The sequence below is a fragment of the Urtica dioica genome, chromosome 8 (assembly GCF_054948205.1).
Source record: "Urtica dioica subsp. dioica isolate 48M chromosome 8, U.dioica_male_clone48M_v1_H2, whole genome shotgun sequence".
NCBI classification, from domain to species: Eukaryota; Viridiplantae; Streptophyta; class Magnoliopsida; order Rosales; family Urticaceae; genus Urtica; species Urtica dioica.
The window spans coordinates 26,184,763-26,202,025 of NC_142763.1; the positions used below are offsets into that span (position 1 = coordinate 26,184,763).

General features: G+C 39.6%; 1 protein-coding gene across 1 annotated transcript; it reads left to right on the top strand.

Moving 5' to 3' along the window:
- Positions 1-657: 657 nt before the first annotated feature.
- Positions 658-16,972, top strand: SPI (BEACH-DOMAIN HOMOLOG A1). The gene is made up of 21 exons (XM_089623168.1): positions 658-774; positions 919-1,074; positions 1,191-1,540; positions 2,390-2,459; positions 2,542-2,627; positions 3,383-3,515; positions 3,607-3,663; positions 3,800-3,940; positions 4,123-4,314; positions 4,440-4,505; positions 5,088-5,202; positions 5,359-6,521; positions 6,702-7,401; positions 7,521-7,623; positions 7,703-8,817; positions 8,939-10,583; positions 10,728-13,778; positions 13,911-14,219; positions 14,377-14,683; positions 14,921-15,067; positions 15,306-16,972. The coding sequence occupies exons 3-21, from the start codon at positions 1,338-1,340 to the stop codon at positions 16,491-16,493; spliced, it is 10,791 nt and encodes a 3,596-aa protein (XP_089479294.1). The 5' UTR covers positions 658-774; positions 919-1,074; positions 1,191-1,337; the 3' UTR covers positions 16,494-16,972.
- The last annotated feature ends 291 nt before the right edge of the window (positions 16,973-17,263 follow it).

Below are 17,263 nucleotides of genomic sequence, written 5' to 3' on the forward strand. Positions count from 1 at the left end.
TATATATATATATAATATGATCCGTCGGCCAATTTTCTAATGCTCGTGATTAGTTAGAGGTTGAGAGTCCAAATATTTCATATATTTAAAATGTCGTCAAACTATGTATGCAAGATAAGGTTAAAAAAAAAAATAGAACGTTGCCTTTTTGGACCAAAATAGAATAATATTCTCCTCTATTTTCTAAACAAAGATTTTTTAAAAATATTCTTAGAACTTTTCTATGTCTAATCTAATAAAATCCAACATGTTATTGCATTCTCATTTCAATAGACGGACAAATTGAGAAAGTAACTCTTTTGAAAATGCTTATTTTTCCGTCATTATCTTAGCATAGACTAATTTGTACGGAATTGCCTTTAAAAATCATTACTAAGTATTTTTATTTATTTATGTTTAGGATTTATACCAGTCAATTTTTCGTGCTCAACAAAAATCGTTTACTATTGCAAAATGTCCAAAATATACACCAAAGCCAGAATCAGAGAGAGAGAGAGAGGAGAGGGTCTCACGTTTCAAGCGTCAATCTCGGAATGCCACGTGGCAGCTCCACAGGCGTGGATCCCACGCTGACATGGAAGTTATTACGTTAGAGAGAAAGAAGAAGAGACATGTATGTCTTTTTTATTTCGTTTAATTTTCAAACATATTATTATAATTTTATTTGTTTTATATTATTTTCCGAGATAGGGAGAGAGAGAAAGAGATAGATATAGCGAAGAACAAGGCGCGGAAGGAGAGGCGTCCGAAAAAGCGAGCAGACGAAATAACGAGGTTAATAAGTACGAGCTAAAAGAAAAGAGAGAGAAACAGAAAATAAAAAGAAATACTATTTTCATATAAATTCAGAGAGAGAAACCAGCTTTTCTTTTTTCATTTCTTTGTTTCTTCAGTTGCAACATTTTTCCTTCGTTCTAGGGCTCGCTGAAGGATTTTGCGAGAAAGTTCAAGACAAAGGAAGGAAAAAAAAACGGAATTCAAAAGTCGTTCGTTACATAGGAAAGAAAGATTAGCAAGAAACAGAATACCAGCAGAGATTTATGAATGAAACGGACCCTTGACGATAATCAACGAGTAAAGAAACCAATTCGTTAGATCTTTTTTCTTCTCCGCCGCAATCAGCGGCGACGGAGACTCCGATCGGTCAGTTTGAGCGAACAATTTTTTTTTATTCTTCTTCATTTTTGCAGCTGCATTTTTTCGCTGTTGAAATCCTAGGCGAGTGAAGCGATCGTCGCGTTGAAGGCGCGGATCTGGTTGGGCGATCGGTCGATTGTTTGGTTGATTGAGTCGAATCGAATCGTGTTTGGTCGTCGGATGAGAGAGAAGCCAGTCTCATGTTTCAGGGATCGAAAGGGAGAACGATGAAATGGGGGACATTGTTTAAGGACATCAAAGAGAAGGTCGGTCTCACACAGTCTCCTTCGTCTTCGTCTCTTTTAGCGCCCAATTCTTCGCTCTCCTCGCCGCTTCACGCTTCTCCCGTTCAAGACAGCAATGCCTCGCCGACTCAGCGAAGCTCGCTGTCTTCTCTCGAAAGGTTATTATTATTTTTACTTTTACTATTGTTTTCTTGAAGTCTCTTAACATTCTTTTGAATTCATAATTTGGCGCATATGAGAGAAGTTTGGATTAAATTTGGTTCCGATTGCCGGATTTTTCCAATGCATAGGCATTGATTGCCTCTCTGATCGATTTGGTATGTTTTAGGGTTTATGGTTTTAGATATGACCGGTGATTTAGGTATGTTCTCGTATTTATTTATTTTTTGGCGTAAGAATTTGGTATGTTGCTTTTGGTGGACGATGAGTATGATTGAAGTTCCATGATCCCAAGTCTATCTTAGGTGTCCAGAATAGTGTTCGTCACATTGTGGTTTTAAACTTTGGGGCTTTGTTCAAGGTTTCCCATAGCAGGCTCAGTTAAGTACTCTTGAATGGTTCAGTCTATTTTGGATATTGAATAAAGAATTGTGTCGTATATTGTCGTAGTCGTGCCATATAATGTTGTACGTTATCATACATAACAAAGAGTTTTGTAACGGCTAATGCGGGTCGGTCCTTTTGTGAGGTTTTTGACTGGTTTTCAGCGGATTCAGTATTTGTGTTGACTGCTCTGAACATTGCCTTTTGTTTGCCTTATTTACCCTGCCTGTTGATGAGGTTCTTGAATCACCCATTCATTGTTTGATGGGAGTCAATGCAGAGCATAATAGCACCATATCCACCATTTTGGATGAATTAATGTTTTCGTATGCTCGATTAATTATTAGATAAAATGGCCCGAGCCATATAAACACGATTCTTAATTTTTTATTATTTTTTTTATATTTAAACATCTTTAGCTCTTTTTTGGTTATAATTATATGTGCTTTTTTCCCTTTCGGCAGAGACAAACATGAACTGGAGTTGGATTTTAAAAGATTTTGGGAAGAGTTTCGATCATCCAGCTCTGAAAAGGTTCTTGCTTGGCTAATTAGTTGATTCTATTATCTTCTTACTGACGCAAAATATGCTCACAATGTTTCCGTTGATTATGCAGGAGAAAGAAGCGGCCTTGAATTTGACTGTAGATTCTTTTTGTAGATTAGTGAAGCAGCATGCTAATGTAGCTCAATTAGTGACCATGTATGAGCCTCTTTTCATTAGATGCTTTCGTTAGTTCTTACTTTTATGCTACATTTTGAATTGGTGCTTACTAGGAAACTTTGTTATGACCAGCTTTTAGTTAAATTAAAGTGTTGATAATCTGACTTCCAAAGTAGTAGGTTTTTTTTTTTTTTTTTTTTTTTGTAGTTGTCTGAACGGTTGCGTATTCCCTGAAGTACCTTGCCTGTTTCTCTGATACATTATTAGAAATGCAAACTGTTATCTTCCAGTGCATGACAAACTGTTCAAATTGGGTTATCAGGATATCTATAAACCTTGAATACAATACAAACTATAGTTTCTTCAGTCGGGACTCTGTTCGGCTTTTCAATGCATGGAATTTCTTTTTCTGTGGATGCTTATCTGAGTACTTATTTAAATTCTGATGCTAGATCACATAAGAGTATGAATAATCATTAATAAAATGGAATTTAAAACAGTTTAGCTCGAGTGTATCAGAATTTACTCTTATGAATGTATAAAATTCAACCCAAAAAGTTATTGTACTCGTAAAACATTTGTTTTCATACTACACTTACTTCTTGCAAGAGATAATCAAACTCAGCCCTTTTGGCATCAACAAACCATTTCTCAATTTGTTGATGCACGCTCAATCAAATACAAATATTATTTTAATCTTCTGGGCTTGCACATTTATCTTCTTTAAAATTGTCTGCAAAATGTCATTACGTGGAACTTGTTTACTAAGTTTAAAATGTTTTGGTCAAATGCAGGTTAGTTGAAACACATATATTCTCATTTGTAGTGGGAAGAGCATTTGTAACAGATATTGATAAGTTGAAAGTGGGCACCGAAACAAGATCTTTGGTGGTATCAAAAGTGTTAAAGTTCTTTTCAGAAATCAAGGTTTGCATATTACATAAAAAAAATTTCCCCATAAAGGGTTGCTTCGATTAATTTATTTTATAGTGAAGTGTTATCATTTCGACATTCGCAGGAGAACATCAGTTCCGGATCCAATTTGTTATGTGCAATAGAGGTGTTGGTATCTGCGGTAAAGTTTCTTTGGCTTGCTTGGTTAGAAATCTCTTTTTACTGTGGCAGAGTAGATACCCGTTTCTAAGGTTCTCTATTTTTCTTTCCATAGACTCCAATATTAACTGACATACACTTAATGTTTGCTGTTCCAGCCTATTGATAAACAACCTCTCCTTGATTCTGGGATTTTCTGCTGTCTCGTTCATGTTCTTTATTCTCTTTTGGATCCTGATGAACCGCTCCTGATTGATAAAGACTTGGATGATGGTGTTTCCCAAGCTAGACGACTTGAGGTATTTATCTCTCATTTCTTATTGGATAATTTTCGTTGAACTGTATGTTTGTCTTTAATATGCGTTCACGTCTTTATTTGCTAAAGCTGTATCAGTATTTATTTATTACATAGGAGTAGTCTTGTGACACATAACATGCTTTTTATTTTTATTTTATCGTATAATTTGATTTTTATTTCCAGGTCGAAGGGAGTCTTGTGCACATTATGAAAGCTCTGGCAAGCCATCCTTCTGCAGCACAAAGTTTAACTGAGGATGTTTCACTTGAGCTGCTCTTCCAGATGGTTGCGAATGGATCGTTGAAAGTATTTTCTCGATACCAGGAAGGCCTTGTTCCATTGCACAGCATTCAACTCCATAGACATGCTATGCAGGTAGGCGGTTGCACATTCCATATTCATTTTTGGGGGAGTCATAGAAGATTAACATAATTCCCTGACTGCCTGCAAATCTCATTAGTATTTGAATGAAACTATTATTGAATCCTTTTGTCTTGCAGATACTTGGTCTTCTTTTGGTCAATGACAATGGAAGCACATCAAAATATATTCGCAAACATCATCTGGTATATTATGCTTCACATATGATGATATCATGGCCTTGTAATTCTCTTCCTGTATTCTTTGGAAATATACTGGCACATGTTTAAATTTCTATGGGCAACCTGAAAATTTATTCTGCTGTATTCTGTACTTACTATTTTGATAGCTGTATTCTGAACCTACTATTTTGATAATCTTGTACTGATTTCTATAAATTGCTTATTCAGCTAAGATGAACCTGTGGACAGCTCCTTTTGCATTTTGTTTATATTGTAATATACAACCTACTATTTGCATATGCCTTCTATGTCAATTTTCCTTTATTATTCTTATTATTCTAAAATTAATATTATTATAATTCTTATAATCGGTGATAGTTATTGTCATTATTCAGGATTTTATTTTAATAATAATATTTCTTAAAAGAAATATGATTAATATTATTATTATTATTATTTTGAACTTTAGGTTGACGTTTTTTTCTTTGTATGTGATTTATTTTCCAAAGACCACATTTCTATTTTTTTTATGACCAAATTTAATCTTTCTACTGATTTTTATGTTAGAAAATAAACAGAATACATGATATTTTGCTGCATGTGCAGATAAAAGTTTTGTTAATGGCTATTAAAGAATTTAATCCAGCATGTGGAGATGCTGCATATACTGTGGGCATTGTGGATCTGTTACTGGAATGCGTCGAATTGTCGTATAGACCAGGTAACTATGATTTGATTTTGTCTCTTGCCTAAAAGAAGGTTCAGTTTGGAGTTTCACTGAAGTTTTATTTATTTTGCTATATTTTTTAGATTTAACTTCTCTCTGTATATATTGATACTATTTTCTACTTCGGGTTTTTATTATTTTGGCTTGTAGAGGCTGGTGCGGTCAAGCTGAGGGAGGATATACACAACGCTCATGGATATCAGTTCCTTGTGCAGTTTGCATTAACCCTTTCTTCCATTCAAAGAAATCTCAGCGTTCAGTTTACTCCCGAGTCTTTATTGGACAAAAATAGTACTTCAGATGGTTCACGTGCATTGACTGACACTCAAAAGTTAATGGAAAAAGAGGATCCCACGACTTATCAACTCACTCCTACCTTGTCTAGATTGCTTGATGTTCTTGTTAATTTAGCTCAGACTGGTCCAGCTGAATCATCTGAAGGAAAAGCCTCCAAATCATTTTATAGTAGGGCCAGTGACCACAAGAGAAATCGTACATCATCTTCTGAGCGGTTTGCCGAAGAAAGTTGGGAAAAAGGAAATACTAAAGTTAAAGATCTGGAAGCAGTTCAGATGTTGCAGGACATTTTTTTAAAGGCAGATAGCCGGGAGTTGCAAGCAGAAGTTTTAAACAGAATGTTCAAAATATTCTCCAGTCATCTAGAAAACTACAAGTTGTGCCAGGAGTTGAGAACTGTTCCACTTCTTATCTTAAACATGGCCGGTTTTCCTACATCTCTGCAAGAGATAATCTTAAAAATTCTTGAATATGCTGTGACTGTCGTGAATTGTGTTCCTGAGCAAGAATTACTCTCACTTTGCTGTTTGTTGCAACAGCCGATAACATCAGAGTTAAAGCACACCATACTTTCTTTTTTTGTCAAACTCTTATCCTTTGATCAACAGTACAAAAAGGTATTGCGAGAAGTTGGTATCCTGGAGGTTCTGCTGGAGGACCTGAAGCAGAACAAGTTTCTTTTGGGTTCAGACCAGCACAGTGGTAACATGAATCAATCTGATAGAAAATCCAATTCAAGCAGCTTTAAGAGGCATTTGAACAGCAAAGACGTGATTATTTCCTCGCCGAAGCTGATGGAGTCTGGCTCAGGAAGGCTTCCAATATTTGAGATTGAAAATACTATTACTGTTGCATGGGATTGTATGGTCTCTTTATTAAAGAAAGCTGAAACCAATCAATCGTCTTTCCGTCTTGCTAATGGTGTTGCAACTGTTCTCCCTTTTCTTGTCTCTGACATACATCGCCCGGGGGTGCTAAGAGTATTGTCGTGCTTAATAATTGAAGATGGCACACAGGTTTGTAATGACATGTCTCAAATTATTCTCTTCGATTCCTAGTTCAGCTGTAGTTTGAACTTGTAGATGTTCTCCTGCTAGTAGGGTTTGTGTTCTTTTGTTATTTTATATTTTTAGTCTCCCACCTTTGTTCAATTTGGATACAAATATTTTCTTATTGATTCGATGTATTTGTACCAGGCACATCCTGAAGAGTTAGGTGCGATCGTTGAGACTTTGAAAAGTGGAATGGTAACCAGTGTTTCTGGATCACAATACAGGCTTCAAAATGATGCAAAGTGTGATACAATGGGAGCCTTGTGGCGAATTCTGGCTGTTAATAACGCTACTCAGAGAGTTTTTGGTGATGCCACTGGGTTCTCCCTGCTGCTTACAACACTCCATGGTTTCCAAAGTGATGGAGAACCAGCAGATCGATCTTGTTTAGAAGTTTACATCAAGGTTTTGGCATACTTATTGCGTGTTGTGACCGCTGCAGTGTGCGATAATGCTATTAACAGGATGAAGTTGCATTCAATTGTGTCATCCCAGACATTTTACGACCTTCTATTGGAGTCCGGATTACTTTCCGTGGAGTTTGAAAAGCAAGTTATACAGTTGTTCTTTGAGTTAGCTCTTGAAATTGTGCTTCCACCATTCATGTCATCAGAGAATGCAACATTATCAGACGTGAGTGAAAATGAGGTGTCGACATTCCTCTTAACAACTGCTTCTGGGACATTCGATCCAGATAAGGAGAGAGTTTACAATGCTGCTGCTGTCAGGGTTCTTATTCGTACGCTGTTGCGATTTACTCCCAAGATGCAGTTAGAAGTGCTTAGCCTCGTTGAAAAACTTGCTCGCGGGGGTCCGTTTAATCAGGAAAATTTAACTTCCGTGGGTAGGACACATAATCCCATGCTTTTTTATTTTTCCATTTTTTTATTTTTATTTTTATGCATATGTGAATGAGTAATGAGTTTTGGATGAAGCCCTTAACTTTATTTCCTACTGTATCAGGTTGTGTTGAACTATTGTTGGAGATTATCCAGCCCTTTCTTCTTGGTTCATCTCCATTACTTTCTCATGCTTTGAAGATTGTAGAAATTCTTGGGGCATTCAGGTAAATCCCGATCATTATTTAACCACATTATTTATCCGCGTCGTTTCTCTTACACGTTAGGAAATGTACTTCGTGACAGGTTATCTGCCTCAGAACTGCGAATACTTGTTAGAAATGTTTTGCAATTGAGGGAAATAAATTCGGGCAACATGCTGGTAGATATGATGCAAAGATTGATTTACATGGAGGATATGGCATCGGAGGACGTGTCTCTAGCACCATTTGTTGAGATGGACATGAGAAAGATTGGGCATGCTTCTATTCAGGTCTCTTTGGGAGAGAGATCTTGGCCTCCCGCTGCTGGTTATTCATTTGTATGTTGGTTTCAGGTTGAGAACTTTTTGAAGTCACATGGAAGGGAAAGCGAATCTTCCAAACCCGGTCCTTCCAAGAGACGGAGTAGCTTTAGTGGGCAAAATACGGATAGAAATATTTTGAGGATTTTTTCTGTTGGTGCAGCAAATAATGAAAACACCATATATGCTGAGCTGTATCTTCAGGAAGATGGGGTACTAACCCTTGCAACCAGCAACTCTAGCTCCTTGTCATTTTCGGGATTGGAACTTGAGGAAGGCAGGTGGCATCATCTTGCAGTTGTTCACAGCAAACCAAACGCTCTTGCTGGACTTTTCCAAGCCAGCGTTGCTTATGTGTATCTTAATGGAAAGCTGAGGCACACAGGGAAACTAGGATATTCTCCATCGCCAGTGGGAAAGCCCTTACAGGTGACCATTGGGACTCCAGCTATCTGTGCAAGAGTCAGTGACTTGACATGGAAACTACGCTCTTGGTATCTCTTTGAGGAGGTTCTCACGTCTGGTTGCATTTGCTTCATGTATATTCTTGGTAGAGGGTACAGAGGGCTCTTCCAAGACACCGATCTTCTTCGCTTTGTACCTAACCAGGCATGTGGAGGTGGTAGCATGGCAATATTGGATACATTAGATGCTGACACCACCCTGGCTCTGAATTCGCAGAGGCTTGATCAAGGTAGCAAGCTTGGTGAGTCAAAGACAGATGGCAGTGGTATTGTATGGGATTTGGAGAGACTCGGAAATCTTTCTTCACAGCTATCTGGAAAGAAACTTATATTTGCATTTGATGGAACATGTGTGGAACCTATTCGAGCATCCGGGACATTTTCCATGCTCAATCTAGTTGATCCAATGTCGGCTGCTGCATCTCCTATTGGAGGTTCGCTACGAAATTCACGATTTTACATCTATAATAGGCAATAAAAATATGATAAATATCTGAGTTATCATTAGAAGCTGATCATGTTAATTTCTTGATTCTTTATTTGGGATTTCTGCAGGTATACCTCGTTTTGGACGTCTTCACGGGGATGTTTACATCTGTAGGCAAAGCGTGATTGGTGACACCATTTTTCCGGTCGGTGGAATGACTGTTGTGCTTGCCCTAGTTGAAGCTGCAGAGACTAGGGATATGCTACACATGGCCCTTACATTATTGGCGTGTGCACTTCATCAGAATGCTCAAAATATAAGGGACATGCAAACATATCGAGGATACCATTTGCTGTCACTTTTTCTGCGCCCAAAAATGTCATTATTTGACATGCACTCTCTAGAGATCTTTTTCCAAATCGCTGCGTGTGAGGCTTCGTTCTCTGAGCCAAAGAAATCAAGATATCCTCAAACTAATATGTCGTCCGCGGCAACTCTGATGGAAAATAGTTTTGAGGATCTACATATGAAGTTCCGTGATGAAGTATCTTCAGTTGGAACTCATGGAGACATGGATGATTTTTCTGCCCAAAAATCATATAGCCATATTTCAGAGCTAGAAACTGCTGGCATAACAGCTGAGACTTCAAATTGCATTGTGCTATCAAATGCAGATATGGTTGAGCATGTTTTGTTGGATTGGACCCTGTGGGTATCAGCTCCGCTTTCAATCCAGATCTCTCTGCTTGGTTTTCTTGAGCATTTGGTATCGATGCATTGGTACAGAAATCATAACCTCACCATTCTGCGACGCATAAATCTTGTTCAGCACCTTCTTGTGACTCTGCAGAGGGGTGATGTTGAAGTACCTGTGCTCGAAAAATTGGTTGTACTGCTTGGGGTGATTCTTGAAGATGGGTTTCTTTCTTCTGAATTGGAGCATGTGGTTAGGTTTGTTATTATGACCTTTGACCCTCCGGAACTGAGACGGCGGAATCCAATTGTTCGGGAGTCCATGGGGAAGCATGTAATTGTAAGAAACATGTTGTTGGAGATGCTCATTGATCTTCAAGTAACCATACAATCGGAAGAGTTGCTAGAGCAGTGGCATAAAAATGTCTCATCCAAATTCGTAACTTATTTTCTTGATGAAGCGGTGCACCCTACAAGTATGAGATGGATAATGACTCTTCTTGGTATTTGTCTAACTTCTTCCCCTACATTTGCACTAAAATTTCGAAGCAGTGGAGGTTATCAAGGCTTGGCTCGGGTAGTTCGAAGTTTCTATGACTCCCCAGACATATACTATATCATGTTCTGCTTGATATTTGGAAAGCCTGTTTATCCCAGACTACCAGAAGTTCGAATGCTAGATTTCCATGCCCTAATGCCAAGTCACGGAAGTTATGTGGAACTGAAGTTTGTAGAGTTGTTGGAATGTGTAATTTCTATGGCAAGGTCTACGTTTGATAGGCTGAGTATGCAGTCAATGCTTGCCCACCAAGCTGGCAGTATTTCCCAGGTCAGTGCTGGTCTTGTGGCGGAGCTTGTCGAGGGAAATGCAGACATGACAGGAGAATTGCAAGGTGAAGCATTGATGCACAAGACATACGCTGCACGTCTAATGGGCGGAGAGGCATCAGCACCTGCTGCTGCTACATCAGTCCTGAGGTTCATGGTTGATCTTGCGAAAATGTGCCCTCCATTTTCTGCAGTATGCAGGCGTGCAGAATTTCTCGAAAGCTGCATCGAACTCTATTTTTCTTGTGTCAGGTCTGTCACTTAATTGAGAAATTATTTTAACTTGTAGTTCTGGGTTCTAGTTTTTGATAGATATACTTCTTACATAATTGCTCAACTGAAGATTTACGTTTCGGTGTTTATGAAACTGATTTATTTATTTTTGCATCTCCACAGGGCTGCTCATGCAGTGAAGATGGCAAAGGAGCTTTCTTTGAAGATAGATGAGAAGAGCTTGAATGATGGCGATGATACCAGCAGTTCTCATAATACATTTTCTAGTTTGCCTCATGAGCAAGATCAGTCTCTGAATAATTCTATCAGTGTTGGAAGCTTCCCGAAAGCTCAGATGAGTTCAAGTTCTGAAGAGATGTCTATTCCCAAAAGTAATGTTATTGGTGATAAAGTCGAGTCCAAAGACAGTCTATCCCCCAAAAAATTAAGCAAACTTCCGCAATATGATGCTCCAGCGGTTTTGAACTTAGATGGCGATAGTGTTGACCAGGTTTCAGCCACCTCAAGCTCCAATGAATTCAGCTTCCGTAATTTGAAAGGCACTCTAGAGCAGGTTCAAGTAACAGATTCTCATAGCTCGGCATCTTTTACCATACCAGATTCTCCAATTTTATCAGAGAAGTCTAATTCGCTGTCGTTCACGCCCTCAGCATCTCCAGTTGTAGCATTGACTTCTTGGTTGGGCAGTGCTGGCAATAATGAAACCAAAACTCCCTTGGCTGCCACTCCAGCAGAGTCTTTAATGTCTGCTTGTGATGCCGAACCATCCTCTGAAATGAAATCGAGCTCTCAAGATTCTTCAGCTGCAAACTCTCTTTTCTCCGTAAGCCCAAAGATACTTCTTGAAATTGATGATTCTGGCTATGGTGGCGGTCCTTGCTGTGCTGGAGCAACTGCTATCTTGGATTTTACAGCAGAAGTTCTTTCCGATTATGTAACTGAGCAAGTCAAATCTTCACAAATTATAGAGATGATATTAGAAAGTGTTCCGCTCTATATTGATGCTGACTCGGTTTTAATTTTCCAAGGATTATGCCTTGGTAGATTGATGAACTTTCTTGAAAGACGACTCCTACGCGATGATGAGGAGAATGATAAAAAGCTTGACAAAAGTCGTTGGTCCTCGAACTTGGATGCAATATGCTGGATGATAGTGGATCGTGTATATATGGGGGCCTTCCCGCAACCTGCTGGTGTATTAAGAACGCTGGAATTCCTACTATCCATGTTGCAATTGGCGAACAAAGATGGCAGAATTGAAGATGCAACTCCGACTGGAAAGGGTCTTCTGTCCATTGCAAGAGGAAGCAGGCAACTTGATGCGTACATTCATTCACTTCTTAAAAATGCAAATCGTATGATTTTGTACTGCTTCCTTCCGTCATTTTTGATTGCCATGGGAGAAGAAAATCTTCTCCTGTGTTTGGGTTTGCATTGTGAACCTAAGAAGATATCTCCAAACTCTTCGCAAGATGATTTGGGAATTGACATCTCCACAGTATTGCAGTTACTAGTTGCTCATAGGCAAATCATATTCTGTCCCAGTAACTCTGATACTGATCTCAATTGCTGTCTCTGTGTCAATTTAATCTCCCTTCTGCGAGACCAAAGGCGGACCGTACAAAACGTAGCAGTTGATATTGTCAAGTATCTCTTGGTCCATCGAAGAGCTGCCCTAGAAGACTTGCTTGTTTCTAAACTAAACCAAGGGTTGCATCTGGATGTACTACATGGTGGTTTTGATAGATTGTTAACAGGAAGTTTATCTGCCTTCTTTGAGTGGCTTCACACTCACGAACATATTGTGAACAAAGTACTGGAGCAGTGTGCAGCCATAATGTGGGTTCAGTTTATTGCTGGATCAGCAAAATTTCCTGGTGTGAGAATCAAAGGTATGGAAGGTCGTCGCAAGAGGGAAATGGGGAAGAAATCAAAGGATACTTCAAAAGTAGATCTTAAGCACTGGGATCAGGTGAATGAACGAAGATATGCATTGGAATTGGTTCGGGATGCAATGTCGACTGAGCTTAGAGTTGTTCGTCAAGATAAGTATGGGTGGGTCCTGCATGCCGAGAGTGAATGGCAAACACATCTCCAGCAGCTTGTACACGAGCGAGGGATATTGCCTATGCATAACTCATCTGGGGCAGAAGATCTTGAATGGCAGCTTTGTCAAATCGAGGGTCCATACAGAATGCGGAAAAAGCTTGAGCGCTGCAAACTGAAAATTTATTCAATACAAAACATTCTTGATGCTCAGTTGGAACTTGGGAATGCAGAGCTCTCCAAAATTAAAGCAAACAGTGGTCCGAATACTTCTGATACTGATTCTGAATCATTTTTCCATATGTTCAGTGGTGAGAAAAAGCAGAATGATGTTGAAAGTGAGGTGTATGAGGAGCCACTTTTCAAGGAACTGGATAGTATGAAAGATGCTGGCTCTGTTAGGAATGGATGGAACGACGACAGAGCTAGCAGTGTAAATGAAGCAAGTCTGCACTCTGCACTGGAGTCTGGTATGAAGTCCAGTGCAGTTTCTGTTCCCGTAGAAGAGAGCACACGAGGAAGGTCTGATCTAGGATCTCCCAGACGATCATCTTCGACAAAAATCGATGACATTAATGTTGCTGATGATAAACCAGATAAGGATCTTAATGACAATGGTGAATACCTGATTCGGCCATATCTTGAACCTCTTGAAAAAATACGATTCCGATACAACTGCGAACGAGTAGTTGGACTTGACAAACATGACGGAATCTTTTTGATTGGGGAATTTTGCCTGTACGTAATTGAAAACTTTTATATCGACGACTCTGGCTGCATTTCTGAAAAGGAATGTGAGGATGAACTCTCTGTTATTGATCAGGCTCTGGGTGTAAAGAAGGACATCGGAAGTATTGATTTCCAATCTAAGTCGGCTTCATGTTCAAGTACAGTGGTTAAGACATGGATTGGAGGAAGAGCTTGGGCTTATAATGGTGGTGCGTGGGGAAAGGAGAAAGTCTGTACCCAAGGTAATCTACCTCATCCTTGGCGCATGTGGAAGCTTGATAGCGTTCATGAGATATCAAAGCGTGATTACCAGCTGCGTCCGGTTGCCGTTGAAATATTTAGCATGGATGGTTATAATGATCTTCTGGTGTTTCACAAAAAGGAGAGGGATGAAGTTTTCAAAAATCTGCTCTCCATGAATCTTCCTAGAAATAGCATGTACGAATCTCTCTCTGAGTACTTGATCATTATATTTAACTAATTTTTTTCTCTTCTATGAATGCATTGCACTTCTAAGTAGAACATGGAGCTGAGTATATGATATTGGTTTCCCATATTCTCTTGTCACAGGTTGGATACAACCATTTCGGGATCAACGAAACAGGAAAGCAATGAGGGTAGCCGTTTGTTTAAGGGAGGGGCTAAATCATTTTCGAAAAGATGGCAGACCGGAGAGATCAGCAACTTCCAGTACCTGATGCATCTCAACACCTTGGCAGGTCGTGGGTACAGTGATCTAACGCAGTATCCAGTTTTCCCGTGGGTTCTTTCAGATTATGAGAGTGAAGACCTTGATCTACTGGATCCAAAAACATTCCGCCGGCTTGACAAACCTATGGGCTGTCAGACAATTGAGGGGGAAGATGAATTCAGGAAAAGGTACTTGATCAGTATCAATTTTGTAAAAACTTTTTTTTTTTTGTCCATAACAGACTATTATTATTGGAGTTTGTTGCTGTACAAATGATTCTGAGATCTGGGTTGTTTTACAAGTTTACTTGTCAACATGTTTAAATTACTCTAATGTTTCTTCCAGGTATGAGAGCTGGGATGATCCTGAGGTCCCGAAGTTTCATTATGGCTCCCACTATTCCAGTGCCGGAATCGTTCTTTTCTACCTTCTACGGCTGCCTCCATTCAGCACGGAGAATCAGAAGCTACAAGGGGGGCAGTTTGACCACGCTGATCGTCTTTTTAACAGTGTTAAAGATACTTGGTTTAGTGCGGCTGGGAAGGGTAACACATCAGATGTGAAGGAATTGATCCCGGAATTTTTCTACATGCCAGAATTCCTTGAAAATCGATTCAGTCTTGATTTGGGAGAGAAACAATCAGGAGAAAAGGTGGGTTTAATAGTTTAGACTTCTTTAGACAGTTTACCTCATTCTTGACATTTTTTTTAATTGGAGGCTTATCTTGACCTGATTAAATTTTTTTTGTTGAGGATACATATTAAATGCTTTAACATAAGTAGAAGGAATAGATGAGATCGATTCAAGATACCACACACTAACAGAGTCTTTCTATTGTTTTTCATTTTGAGTTTTTAACCCTTGCAAGTTTTCTTTGTTATATTGAAGGTGGGTGATGTCTTTTTACCTCCATGGGCAAAAGGCAGTGCCAGGGAGTTCATCAGGAAACATAGGGAGGCTCTAGAATCTGATTTCGTTTCTGAAAATCTGCATCACTGGATAGACCTCATATTTGGGTATAGACAGAGAGGGAAGGTGCGTGTCAGTTTTACATTTATTCTGATCCTTACTTTTGTATTGTGAATTGCTTGGTAGTCTGAGGTGCATTTTATTATAATTTGGATAATCATTGGGCTGGGGCGAGAAACAAAGATTTTTAACTGGAAATAATAATAATAATAATAATAATAATAATGGGCATCCCTTGTATTTGTATGTCACCTGTTATCAGCACTTTGTATTCTTTCTAACTTGCAATTTTCCTGGATGATAGGCGGCAGAGGAAGCTGTGAATGTTTTCTACCACTATACATATGAAGGGAGTGTTGACATAGACTTGATTACAGATCCGGCTTTAAAAGCTTCAATCCTAGCCCAGATTAATCACTTTGGCCAAACTCCTAAACAGTTATTCCTCAAACCCCATGTGAAAAGGCGGGTGGACCGAAAGTTTCCTCCTCACCCTCTCAAGCACTCCAATCATATCGTTCCTCACGAGATCCGTAACAGTTCATCTTCCATCAGCCAAATTGTTTCCTACAACGACAAAATTCTCCTGGCTGGAACAAACAGCGTCCTCAAACCAAGGACGTATTCCAAATATGTCGCATGGGGATTTGCAGACCGAAGTCTGAGGTTCTTGAGTTACGACCAAGACCGCCTCCTCTCGACCCATGAAAACCTTCACGGGGGATATCAAATTCAGTGCGCCGGCGTTAGCCACGACGGAAGGATTCTGGTAACCGGCGCCGATGATGGGTTAGTCTCCGTTTGGAGAATCAGCAAGTACGGGCCGCGTTCGGTGAGAAAGTTGCAGTTGGAAAAGGCACTCAGTGCTCACACATCCAAGATCACATGTCTTCATGTTAGCCAGCCTTACATGATGATCGTGAGTGGATCGGACGATTGCACTGTTGTCATATGGGATATGAGCTCCTTAGTTTTTGTTAAGCAGCTCCCTCAGTTCCCGGCTCCGGTTTCAGCAGTTTATGTGAACGACTTGACGGGCGAGATTGTCACCGCTGCTGGAATTCTACTAGCGGTTTGGAGCATCAACGGAGACTGCCTCGCAACTATCAATACATCCCAATTGCCATCTGATGCTATTCTCTGCGTGACTAGTAGCTCATTCTCTGATTGGATGGACACAAACTGGTACGTGACGGGTCACCAGAGCGGGGCTGTGAAGGTGTGGCAGATGTTACATTGTTCTAGCGGCGAGAGCTCACAAAGCAAGTCGACGGGCAACGGGAACGGTGCACTGAATCTCGGTGGCAAGAAAACGGAGTACAGATTGCATAATTGCAGGGTTCTCAAGTCTCATAAATACCCCGTCACGTCTCTGCACCTCACAAATGACCTGAAGCAATTGCTAAGTGGCGATTCTGGGGGGCATTTATTGTCTTGGACATTGCCGGGGGAGAGTTTCAAGTCTACGTCTAGGGGTGATGATGGGAAATAATTGTTTGTAACAACATTGAAGCACTTTGGTAATAATCCTTGACGGAAACCGCAAGGATTTTGGTTCATAAGTGAAGCGTGGTTTCTAAATTCATACAAGAGGGAAAGGGCTGGCCTGGGATTGAAAGAGAAGATGGGAAACTCCTGTAAGTTGGGAGAGTCTAACAAAAACACCCAGTTTGTTAAAACTGTTGTGGTTATAGAAGCTCGCTTCTCGGTCATGCTTTGTATCTTGTGCTGTTTCAAGCATGAAGTGATTGCAGGAGCACCAAGGCTACTCTGTTTTTGTTTTCTGTTTTTCTGGGAATGTAAATAGGTGGGGTAACATACAGTGTGTGTAGTCAAGTTGTATGTATAGCAGAAAGTATGTCAAGGAATGAGGTCGATGGGCGAAAATGGTCTGCTGAGTATAGCGTGGAACGGAACGGTTCATTGGTGTGTCATTTTTTTGTTAAAATTCTTTTTTTGTTTTGTTTTTCATTCCTTATCGTTTAGAGCGAATTGGGGTTTATTTTGAGCCCAGTTCTTGTTGTGGAATATATACATGGTCCCTTGAGCTTTATCAAGGAGGCGTTGGATTTTCCTATAGCAAAGTCTCCTGTGATTCTTTTCCAACTTTACTTTGGTCTTTCAAATCACCTTAAATTTTTAAACTCATTCTGTCCAAACTGAAAAAATAAATGAATCTGTCACATTTCGAAAAAATATACATCTAATCTCTTTTTTGCCCAAAACTTGCCGTAATTTTTTTTTTTTTTTTATTTCATGTGA